Source organism: Sebastes umbrosus, chromosome 10, assembly GCF_015220745.1.
Source record: "Sebastes umbrosus isolate fSebUmb1 chromosome 10, fSebUmb1.pri, whole genome shotgun sequence".
Classification (NCBI taxonomy): Eukaryota; Metazoa; Chordata; class Actinopteri; order Perciformes; family Sebastidae; genus Sebastes; species Sebastes umbrosus.
The window spans coordinates 4,223,554-4,236,190 of record NC_051278.1 but is presented as its reverse complement, the minus strand read 5'-3'; the positions used below and the strand labels follow the sequence as shown (position 1 = coordinate 4,236,190).

General features: G+C 39.7%; 1 protein-coding gene across 1 annotated transcript in view; it reads right to left on the bottom strand.

The window, feature by feature from the left end:
- The window catches only part of LOC119495535 (protein kinase C epsilon type-like), a 54,347-nt gene extending 43,541 nt beyond the window's left edge, over positions 1-10,806 (bottom strand). Inside the window, 1 exon segment of the mRNA XM_037782142.1 lies at positions 9,908-10,806. Within this exon segment, the coding sequence (XP_037638070.1) occupies positions 9,908-10,258 (351 nt within the window). The 5' untranslated portion in view covers positions 10,259-10,806.
- Between the last annotated feature and the right edge of the window lie 1,831 nt (positions 10,807-12,637).

The following is a 12,637-nucleotide window of genomic DNA, read 5'->3' as shown; positions in this document are numbered from 1 at the left end:
TGTTGCCATGTCTAACAGAAACTAATTGTCTCTGGGTTATCTTACACACAGTACACACATGTTGTCCTTCAGCCAGCACACAGAACTCATAACATACCTGAAGCATTACTCGTCCATTAGCTCTTCTTAAAGGTTTATACAGGGACTGGTTGGCCTTTAGAAACAGTAGAGCACACACATCTCTACTCTAGTTCTTATCTTCGTACTTCTCCCTGACATTAAGACTGTTTTAGACAAGTTTAATCACCATAGAAGAAGAGTTTTGCACTTGTTGCAGTCAGTGTTTAGTGCAGCTAGTTCTCCACCAAATATAACAGGAGAGTCGTAGAGTCATCCAGTTAAAAAAGGGAGTATAGCAGAGATTCCTGGTGGATGACTTTGTAACATGAACGCTGTAATTCTACTGTTTTTCCTTGAAATTGTGTCATTATGGAAGATTAACTGATTGTCACTGTGATAAGTTTCCAGACTCATAATATCCTGTTCTATAGTAGAATAAACTGCTGATAATAATCCTTCAGACTGTTGGCCTTCCTTCCTTTGGATCATATTCCATCCAGTAAAAAACACGTCCAAACCAACACAGCAGCTCTGATTTCTGTCTGAACCATCCGGGACTACCAACCAGGCAAACTCTTGACCCCCAGGAGCCCAGAAAACCCAATATGATAATACTACCATAAGGCTGTCCAAGGTAACAGGATAATAATGCGTCAATGCAAATTTGTTTAACGCCACTAATTTCTTTAAGTTGTTTTTAGGTTGTAGTGGGCTCAGTTTTAAAGCTTTAAGTGACGATACTGGTATCATATAAAACCTAAAGAATCCATTTTTTTTCTCGTAAATTTGCCACTTTAATCTCAGAGAATATCTAAGTTTTTTTCTCGTGATTTTATGACTTCATCATCTCGCAAATTTGTGTTTTTTTTCTCTCGGAAATTTGCCATTTTAATCTCAAAGAATATACAAGTTTTCTTTATTTTTTGTGTGTAAATTTACGACTTTAATTTTAATAATAATTCTGAGTTTTTCTATGAATATTTCCCTCCTCCCCCGGCTCTATAATGATTTATTTAATTTTACTTATAATGGCCTAGATATGTTGTCGTATTCAAGATAGAAAAAGACAGAACCAAATGAAAACAGTCCTGCTTGGGTTGTTAAGTGCTTAGAAGGGTGAAAATGGGACCGTCACGTATATAAAACGTATAGAAGGGACATTTCCATTCAAGGTAACACTCTGTGTCCACGCCAAGCGTGAAGGAGGAAGTGATGACACCATATCAACCTTTATAAAGAGTATGCAGGTTAATGACATGCTGAATGTATTAACCTTATTTCTATCGCTAGTTTAATCCAACTGCAGCTGCATGTTTATCAGCGCTGGCGATCGGCCTCGAGTCAAGGTAATGTGACTATTCTGTTTGTTGGTGTTGTTAATGTTGTTGTATGGATGGTATCCATAGCAACGGGGTCATCAGGTGCCCCAGGAAAGGACGCCTCTAGATGATGTTTAGGCACCTCCAAAGGGTGTTTTTACTCTTTTATATCTCTGACTGAGGTTTATTCAAAGATGTAATCATTAATGTCACATGATGTCAACTGGAGCTTAATGAGCTTCATTTAATCACACTGAGACGCATTCCTCTGGGACACACTCACACATACACACACACACACACACATACACACACACACACACACACAGCTGTCCCAAAGCTCGTACAGTATCACATGAGCCTTAGTCAAGCTGGAGTCATGTGGCTGCATGTATCCTCAGAGAGACCTACAGATACAGATGAACACAGACAGGCAGACATCCAAGGGACATTATACAGAGTTATCTTACATTTTTAGGACAAGTCGCTTACTGGTAAATTCTGCTCATATGACCTTAAATTGAATATACAGTATGTCTTTTAACCTGGAGCTCGATACGGTTTTGGTACCCACTCAAACGTGTCGGAGCACTGGGTATCAAAAACTGTGAAGTATTTAAATGTGGTATATAACAGTTATGTGATCTCATTTACTTATTCTCTGATGAGATGGAACCAAATTAAATCACAATTCAGCCAATTTTATTACATTTTATTTAGGCAAAGTTCTTAAATGGCTGCTTGTATTTAGACGGTATTTAAAACCAAGATGGTGACAGCTAAAAACCAAGATGCTGACGGACAAAAACCAAGATCAAGACAGCCAAAAACCAAGATGCCGATGGCCAAAAACCAAGATGGCGATAGCAAAAAAACAAGATGCCGACGGACAAAATGCTGAACTCGAGGCTTAAAAACTGTAGTCCACAAACCAATGGGTGATGTCATTTTGACTACGTCCACTTCTTATATACAATCTATGTTATTGGGTTGAGTCCACATCCTGGGTAGAAGAAAGAACTCTGTATGTGTATGTACTGTATACAGTATGCATACTGTGTATTTGTGTGATACAGTGGTTGAGTAATGTGTATATAATGTTAATATTGATGCATCAAACACTCAAACACTTCAACAAACAGTGAAAAAGGCTCAAAGCGTTGTGACACAAACTACTTAAAGCAGCACTGTCCAACTAATTAAATCAGCCCATTAATACATATAATAAAAGGCTGTTCATCTGTTGTGTAATGAATGTACACTGTGTGTGTGTGCGTGTGTGTGTGTGTGTGTGTGTGTGTGTGACGGGGTGTTTTCTCGTCTCTCATCCTGTTTGTGAGGAAATGGGGACGTCTCCTTACTAAGTTGAATTCTGCCGTGTGGAGCTCGCCGCTGATTTATGTCACAGACGCTTAACCTCCACACTTCAAACTGTGATTTATAAACTTCATTGGACGTGTTACATGAGCTCAGACTGCAGTGTTTAAACCTTTATTATATTTATTATATATATTATATACAATATCTTGTTTCTGTGAAAAGTTGAGTTTGATCTGACAGCAGCTTCATCTTGCATTCCTCACATCTGTTTTGTACTGTAAGCGACGGACATACAGCAGATTAATGAGTGATAACGGGGGGGGACACCTGCGGAGACATCCCTCCGTCCCTCTTCCCTCCTCTCTCTCTGGGAAGTAAACTTGGACAGTGAAAACAGGAAGTAGGGCCTACCGTGTGACTCAAACACACTGGCTCTAATATTAGCCTCTCACACATAAAGAGCCCTGCCCCCGTTTCCTCCGGTCCACGGAGAGGACACCCCTCTACTGACTGCAGCCCTCAGGGAAACCGGGTCAAGAGGAGAGCAGGCCTGAGCGCTTCCTCTATACTCTGAGAGTTTACTGAGGCTCAGGAAAACTAACTGGACCGCAATGAAAACGTGTCTTTAACGCCGAGGGTTCACACTATGTGTTTGTCTGTTATGATGGTCACTGTGTCAGATTATAGAGACATACAATCTTGCCATGACTGGCACACGACCAGTCAAAGCTCGCCGTCTATAATCGGGCACATATCGGGTATTCTGGGTACCTCCGATCAGGTACCAGGTAAATATGAAAGATGACAATGTGAGTGAGGCTCAGACAGAGCAGAGACGCCACGGTTTCAGATTATTGCAGACCAGTTTCAGCTTTCTCTCTCTCACACAAACCAGCTTTATATTTACAGTATCTTCGCTCCACTTCACCTGACATTTATTCCCAGTGTTGGAGTCTAAAACAAAGACTGCTGTTACTTGTGGACTGGTTTTAGTCCAGACCTCCTTGGAGCAGAGCTAGTCCTGATCTTAGCTGTGCGACCTACCTTGGGTAATATAATAAAGATGAGGCTACAGACAGTATCACTAAGTCTCAGGATCACTGAAAAGCACTTTTTTTTTGTTTAATACTTAGAGAATTAGGGAAGTTTCCACAGATTTGAATATGAAATAGATATAAAACCAGTAGTTGACTGAAATGGTGGGAACTTTCTGACAACATAGAATCATGGTTTGCAAATATGACTAGATGTGATAGGATTTATTGGCCAAAACATGCTCAACTATCAGTATGACCCTTTATGGTGCCAATTTGATTTTACTCACTAACTCCCTCATCTTCAACCGCTTTTCCGTGGTCGGGTCGCGGGGGCAACAGCTCCAGCAGGGGACCCAAACTTCCCTTCCTCGCCAGAATTTAGCGCAAGTTTGGAGCGTTATTTAACCTCCTTCATGACAAGCTAGTATGACATGGTTGGTACCGATGGATTTTTTGGTTTTCTCGTTTCATATGATACCAGTATCTTCACTCTAGCTTTAAAACTGAGCCCGCTACACCCTCTGAAAATCAATTGTGTTAATGCGTTAAAGAAATTAGTAGCGTTAAAACAAACTTCTGATAACGTGTTATAGCGCTAACTTTGACAGCCCTAATAGTTTTATATACAGACTTTTGTAGCAATTATCCAGTAAGTATGTTGTTATGATTTTAGTTATACATGTGCAAATATAATTTTGACAACCTCAGAGCAGATCAATCCTGGCGCAACCCCTGTGATCTTTGGCGGACCTCAGGTTGGGAACTACTGCACTACACAATCATTTTCATATCGTACATTATTGATCTTCACGGACGCTTGAATAATGAGCTCAAATATCTGGGATGTGGATTTACTACCGTCTGTCTGTGTGTCTGTTATTTATATGGGTGAGACCTGCTCAGCCGGTATCATTTTGTGCTGAAGGTGAAAGTCGACCGTTCGTGTCCAGACTTGCAGCAGAACAGAAACATTATGACTTTTACTTTTGAAGGTTTTTTTTGTTGTACTTGTCACAACAACACGAGTTTAAGGTTTCTGTTCACACGCTGCTCTTAACTGAAATATCTGTTTGTGAGAAGTTCTAATAAACACCAACGGGTGCTTCTATATTTACAAACTCATCTCATGAGATAAGAACTGATAAAAGTCCAAAAGCTTCGGTGTTATTGAAGTTAACATGGATAATAAGAGTATTGTCTGCACGGTTCTGGGGCCACTGTGTGAGTGTGTCTCTAAGAATAGTTTGTTTGTGCTAAAGAAGATTTAAAAAGGAAAGTGTCCTCAGAAGACATGGAGTATAAACTGGGTGTGAAAGCAGCATTCAGAGACACAAACGGTGTGTTCACACCAACGAGCGAAGCAAAGTTTTCACGAGGCGCAATAACATACAAAGTCAGTGCAAAGAGGCGAATAGATGCAAATTCACGCCGAGGATTGGATATCAATTTTGGATCCTTGACATGAAAAAGTTTGAGATTGCTCTCAAAATCTGTGTGCTGGATTTTTTAAAACTTCCATTTATGTCCATCGCTCACTTTATGCTCCTCTGGGAAGCAGCCGGGCAAAAAGTTTAATAAATAATTAAGTAAAGAGTTATAATAGTATGCATATTTAAAATATATTTATTGTTCAACACAGGACATTTCAGTAGAGACATTAAATCATGACAATATAATAGAAATAATTTATTTTTACTCTTGTACTGCTGTTTGTAGGCGGACGTTTTACTGACGTCCGGTAGTCTCTTTCGGTCCAAAATAGCGGAAGCGTAGCTCTGCTGCTGATGTTGCAACGGAACGACCACTTGACTTGCATTTTTTACGAATATACGTTCTTTGTCTGCACTCTGAACACGCTTTTGAGAGAGATGCACATCTAGCTCTCTAGTTAAATGCACTTTAAATAGTGTAATGTAATCAACCTTCTGTCAGTTACACATTAAATGATGAGAAACATGATAACATGCTTAGTGAAAGGGAGAAGGTGAGAACTACATGATATAAATGAAATATGAGACAATAACAATGTGCTGACTGACTCTAACCTCCTGGAACTGGAACACTTGTTATGTTGTCAGACAGGTGGGTAATAAATAATAAAATATAGCTGAGTCAGCTGTATTCTCATTCTCCTAAGCACTTGCCAGATTCCTTCACGTCTTTCATATCTGTGTGGATAAAAAAAAAATTAAATGCTTTTGCATGGGAACTTACCAGATAAAAATCTGCAACTTAATGTGAGCCCAAAAATAACAACTAAATCCAGCCTTGTCAGAGGCTCTGTTTGACAATCTGGTTTTGGGTCGAATGAAACATTTATTTTTTCATTAGTCCGCTAATGTTTATTTCACTCAAACTTCAATTTGTCCAGTCTTATTTGTCCATCCAGCAGCATGTTGGTGTTTTCAAAAGTCTTCCCTAAACTAGACATATACTGTATGTGCACTGCTCTGTGAGGTAGGCTGGAGGCTTTGGAGAAGACTAGAAAAACACTTTAACCCTCTGAGACCCACAATAGAGCGGTTTTGGTCTGTTTTAGGGGGGAAGATTGCAGCTCAGCACTGTGTGTCAAGTTGTTCTAGTGTATAAGGGTTTAGAACATTATGATAGAAGTATATGATGGTCCTCTCCATGCTCTATTATGTCTTGTAATTTGTTGCAGCAATCTTTGGGTCGATACCATTTGTTACACAGATTTGGTGCTAAATTTAACCATTTTTTTTACCACTGGAGAATTAATAAAAATTATCAATAATCCCTCCAAAACACCACATTTAGACATCAAGACCCTGAGGAACACCATAGAAAAAGCCATGCTGTGATTTGGGATCAAAAACTTTTGACATTTGGAGATTTCTGCAAAAATTGCATTTTTTTTTGGCAATTGGATGGCGAGCACTTCTGTTGTGTAAACTGCTCAGAAACCCCCTTATTGTCAATCTAGCTAGGAAAACCATCCATCCTCTGAATGCTCTAGGTCTATAGTTTGTGGCTGTAAAGTTTCATGAAGCTGTGATTATCCTAGAGGTCACCACAGGTCATTTTAGACAGTGAGGTCAAGTTTAAAAAAAAAAAATTGTCTCAGTACAATAAAATGTCTCCTATGGGGACTAACATCATCACACATGAATACAGTTGGGCTCATTGAATCCACAAGAGTTTCAGCTTTACAGTGATACCCAATTTATGTAATTCAAGACTGTTTAGGGACCCCAGTATGCAGAAAGATTCAAACACACCATTTTAAAATAGGAGAAAATAACACATTTATACTGCATGTGATTATCATAAAGTGGGCATGTCTGTAAAGGGGAGACTCGTGGTTACCCATAGAACCCATTTACATTCACATATCTGGAGGTCAGAGGTCAAGGGACCCCTTTGGAGTATGACATGGTCGGTACCAATGGATTCATTAGGTTTTCTAGTTTCATATGATATGTGTAGCTTCACTCTAGCTGTAAAACTGAACCTGGTACAGCCTCTTAAAGACAGTAAAGTCGGTCTCAGAGGGTGAAGATTCTCTCCTGCAGCTCTGCTTCCTCTCATAGATGATTAAACCTTCTCCACAACAGGCTTTTCTCAGTAGCTTACATTAGCATTACTCACTGGGAACTGTTTAGTTCCCTCACGCTGACGTCAAGTGTTTCTTTGTCTGAGATGACATAATGGTTGATGCAGCTTAAGTCAAGACGTGTTAGATCTAGAGTGGCCGCGCCTCGAAACGTGCTCCTTCAAAAACACAAAGTGCAAAGCTGTGAGGAGACGCTCTTACAGCCTGGACCGTCTCCCACTGTACCGCCATGAGGAAAACGCTTGGAGCTTTACTTTCTGTCCTCCATCCCATCCTCCTCCTCCTCCTCCTCCTCCTCCTCCTTTCATCTCTGTGTGTGTCTCTAATGGACCTGATGGCCTCATCAATAATACACTCCAACATCCGTCTGCTTCAGCAGCTTCAGACAACAATGAGCAGCTTCTCCGTGCTGCTGGCTGCTGTATCATACATGTGGCCTCACCACACCCTCCCTGCCTCCCTCCCTCCCTCCATGCCTCGCCTCTTTGTAGCTCTGCTGTGGGTCACTGGTCCGTCTGACAGGAGCACAACAACAACAACAGTAAGAGCATCTACTGTGTCTCTGTGTGTGTGTGTGTGCAGTGACTCATGTTGTGTGTATCTGCAAGACTGCCCTGCAGGACAACAATGTTTACTTTGCAGAAATCCAGCATGTGTAAGAAGTTAAAGAATATTGTTTTCTACAGTTTAATAAAACCGTCCTATCCAACCCGTTCTCACTCCCAACTCGTCATATACCGCCGTTTGGTCAGTGATCCTGGGCATCGGAAACCGACGCAAGGAGGCATCCAATGTTTGTGTCAAACAAACACAAGACTTTCAACCAGGAGACCTCTGTTCGTGTCCCGAGTGAAACTAAAAGTAACGTTGACTTATTTTGTCACGTCAGTCTTCAGTCGGTATCGTCAGTCCTGTGAGTCGCTAGTTAGTGAAGTTAACGTCAACCACGACCGTTTCCTAACCCTAACTAAGTGGTTGTGTTGTATATATTGTTGTATATATTGACACGCCATCCCTGGTCTGTCCAACGCTAGAGGGGTACCCTGTGTGTCGGTCTCCGATGCCGAAGGGCGCTGACCAAGCGGAGGATTTTGACGAGTTGGGAGTGAGAATGTGTCGGCCTATCTGTATGATGGAGTGTGGTGAAAGACTAAAAACTACTCTGGCTGGAGAAGCTCTCTTATTACTCACAAGTCCCCACAGACCAACGTGATGAAGCCTTTTAGCGTCTCATTGTTTTGGTTTCACAGCCCACAACTTTACTCTTACTGTAATATTCAGCCAGCAGCTAAAGAGCCAGAGATGTCCCTCTCTTCTGGTTCTAAACGAGCCACAGAGAGGGTTAATAATGGACGTCAGTCACATGAATGATAATGTTGCTCTGCGTCTGCTGAATGTGTAAATAGAAAACCGTTTGCTCACATGTTTGCCTTCACAGTTTTATAAAGGTGATAACGTGTCAGTGTTTCCAGCTTGCTTGAATTAATGCCGCTTTAAAGAAGCATGTTCACATTACTGAGGCAGAATTATGAGATATTAAGGTTGCGTTTTAAATTCCATACTAACATACATCAGACCGGCACATACGGGTACTTCACAAAAAGTCAAGGTCACGCCCCCTTTTGGTGGATAGAAAACAGATGATCCCAAAGACTTCAATGTAATTTGATGTATGTTTGGATTGTAATGCTAACAAGTTTCATCTCTTGTTGCACAAACGTTTGTTTTATACACACGTCTAAGAATTACTTTGTGACCTTGCCTGAACCTGCCACCGCCATGTCCCATGCTTATCCAGACATCTCTACATATCTGATTGTCTGTAAATAACCAACGTGTTAATAGACAACTGTTTGATGTATAAGCGATTAAATGTGCAATTCATTTAATTAATACCCAGTCCTTGTAGTGCAGTAAAAAAAGAATACAATTATAATAAATAAATACAAATAATAAAATTATTGCTGATAATTATAATCAATTTATTTTTTAAATAATGGCAAGTCCCACTCCCAAAATAGATCTTTATGCAACACACTAGAGGATGTGTTATGAGATAGTAAAAGTATTATATTAATCTAGGTAGGTGCTGCATTATTGGCTGATCCTATAACCTGCTTTATGTTGTCAAAATCTAGTTTTGAGACTTTATTTTAGTTTAACTCTCTACTGCATAGTCCTGAATATTATAGAATATATATATATATATATATATAATATAAATAGATAAGATTAACCTTTATTAATCCCCAGAGGGAAACTCAGGTGTCAAAGCAGCAACATCAGCAAACAGAGTGAAACACAGGAGAGGTAAAGGTATACAAAAATTATAAAAACAATAATAGAGATATAAAAGATACATATATATATATATTTATTCTGGCCATGCTCAAATGTGATAATGTGGAATCATCATTAATTGAATATTTGGGGTTTTGCACTGTTATCTGGTTGTTTTTTATCACTATTTCCTGAGGTTGTGCAGACAGAATAATTAATTGATTAATTGCTAAACATCTATAATGAACAGGGTTCTGTGCTGCAGCCCTGTTATAGAGGTAGAGGTGTGTATAGTGTGCTCCAGGTCCTGGTCTTACCCAGTCCTCGTAGTGCTTGCTGCCGTTCTGCAGGATGTCCTCGAACTGGATGATGCAGTTGGCCACGAAGTCGTCGGATCCGATGGGCGCGTCGTGGAACACGGACAGCTCGATGCGGCGGCCGTCCCGGACCTCCGCGGTGAACTCGTCGTTCCAGGCCGGACTGTTGGTCTTCTGCTTGGTGGAGGTCTGGCCCAGCCGAGAGTCGTCCACGTTCAGGGAGATGTACGTGTCCAGCGTGAAGGTCTGGTGCGTCTTGGGGCCGACGGCGTGACGCAGAGACCAGGCGGTCGGCTTCAGGTCCAGAGCCTCCCGGACCTTGATCTTCAGCATCCCGTTGAACACCACCATGGTGGCTTTTTACAGTGAAAAGCACCTTTAATCCAGCGAAATGCACTCCTGGAGCAACCGGTGGTCCTCCTGGAAACCTCTCCAGTTGGATGTGAAGGAGAACACACCTCTTTATAATGGTCTAGTCTGGATTATCTCACATTTAAACATCCAAATGGGTCAAAATATGCTTCAAATAGCATCAAAATATCAGCTGAGAGACGAGCGTAAACCTCCTTAGAGCGCACGGAAGACGCATGTGCAAAGTGAGCAGAGGCCCCAGATGTTGAGGTGTTTAAAGTGCTCCGTTAGCTGCAGTGAGGACGCCCTGCAGGAAGCACCGTGTGGCCGGCGGGAGGATGCATGCTGGAGCCCGGAGAGCTGCGACCAGACAGCCGGATAAACAGCCGCAGCAGAGGAGGAGGAAGAGGAGGAGGAGGAGGAGGAGGAGCAGGTCCAGGTGGAGAGAGAGAGGTTCGGCCTGATTCACAGCTTCACAGCTCCTGGTTCCAGCTGTTGATGTTGATGTGAACTTCCAGAGGACAGACCTCCTCCCCTCCTACACACCACTCTCTCTCTCTCTCTCTCTCTCTCTCTCTGCTGCAGGAAATGCGAAAAACACGTCAGATTTCTCGGGTGTGACAGAGCGACGCAGCGCGGACTGAGGAGGCGGTGAGGAGGAGCAGCAGGCTGGGAGAGGAGAGGAGAGGAGAGGAGAGGAGGGGAGAGGAGTGGCTGGCTGGATTGCATATAAAGAAGAAAGTGGGGAAATAAAGGTGGATCTTCAGTTGGAGCTGAATGTAAGAAGCCCGTGCAGCTCCTATAGTATAGCTCTATTCAAAACAAAACATCATTTGAAAAAAATAAAAATAATAATAAATAAATAAAAATAGCAAAATGATTGCTGATAATTAGAATAAAAACAACAACAAAAAATAATGGTGAGTCCCAACCCCAAAATAGATCTTTATGCAACACACTGGAGGATGTGTTATGAGACAGTTAAGCCACTAAAAGTACTAAGGTAGGTGCTGCATTATTGGCTGATCCTATTACCTGCTTTATATAGACATAATCTAGTTTTGAGACTTTATTTTAGTTTGACGCTCTACTGCATAGTCCTGAATATATATATATATATATATATATATATATATATATAAATATATATATATATATATATATATATTTTTTTTTTTTATATATATATTTTTTTCACACAGCTGGCTGGGTGCATACAGAAGAGGAGAAAGTGGGGAAATAAAGGTGGATCTTCTGGTGGAGCTGGATGGAAGAAACCCCGTGCAGTTCCTATAGTTGTGCACGAGGAGCTTTGTGAAATACAGGAAGACATGTGTGAAGTGCAATTTCTGCATTTTCATCATTTTCTGCAGCATCAACATGAATGAAGCTCATTCATAAAATTAAGACCATTCATCCATGTAATAAAAGCCATAAAAGATGAGATTGCACATGAGTCATCGCCACCACCATGCTGAGTCAATATGTTGTTCATGTTATTTTTTTAAATTTTTGTGAACATTCTCAAAACCTGTGTGATATTTTTCTATGGAGGATAGAACCTGCTAAAATAAAAAAGAAATGAATGAATAAATAAATGACTCGATTAATAAATAAATATGTCATAAAATATAGCAAAAATAATCTAAAAAACAAATGCCATTAATAATTGTTTTAATTTGCTTATTTATTTATTTATTTATTTATCTTCGTATTAATTTTCCTTATTTATTTACTCTTATGTTTAATTTCCCTTTAATTATTTATGTTTATTTATTTTATTATTTTTCACATTTATTTAAAATGTTACTTTTATCGGTATTTCTGTTTTAATTTGCATCTTTATCTATTTATCTTTGTTTTAATTCCCTTATTTATTTACTCTTGCATAATTGTTTTATTTATTTATTCATTTTTTATTAATTTTGCATTTATTTATTATTTATTCATGCATTTATTTTCGATTTATTTATTTTTATTTTTAATTAGTATTTGTTTTTACAGAAAAATAAATAAATACATTCATCTTTCTATCAAAATAAATACAGAATAAATACAAATTCCATAAAGTCCAATTTCCTGTTTAATTCCTTATTTTCCTCTCTTGTAGAGATAACTTCTGGCTCAGTGCAGCTGTCAATCATGACGTCTCACCCAAACTTGAGAACTCAAATTATTATTATTTTTTTTAAATTGAAGATAAAAAGATAACATAAAAGGCACAATTGGATAAGAAAGACAGCTTGAATTACATAAAATATTAATAACAATAAATAATAGAGAGTAGAAAATAAATGAAAGGGAAAATAAATAAATAAATAATAAGACTGCACTCTTCCATCGTAGCTCTAGCGGGTCATCATCTATATGTTCAGTTCT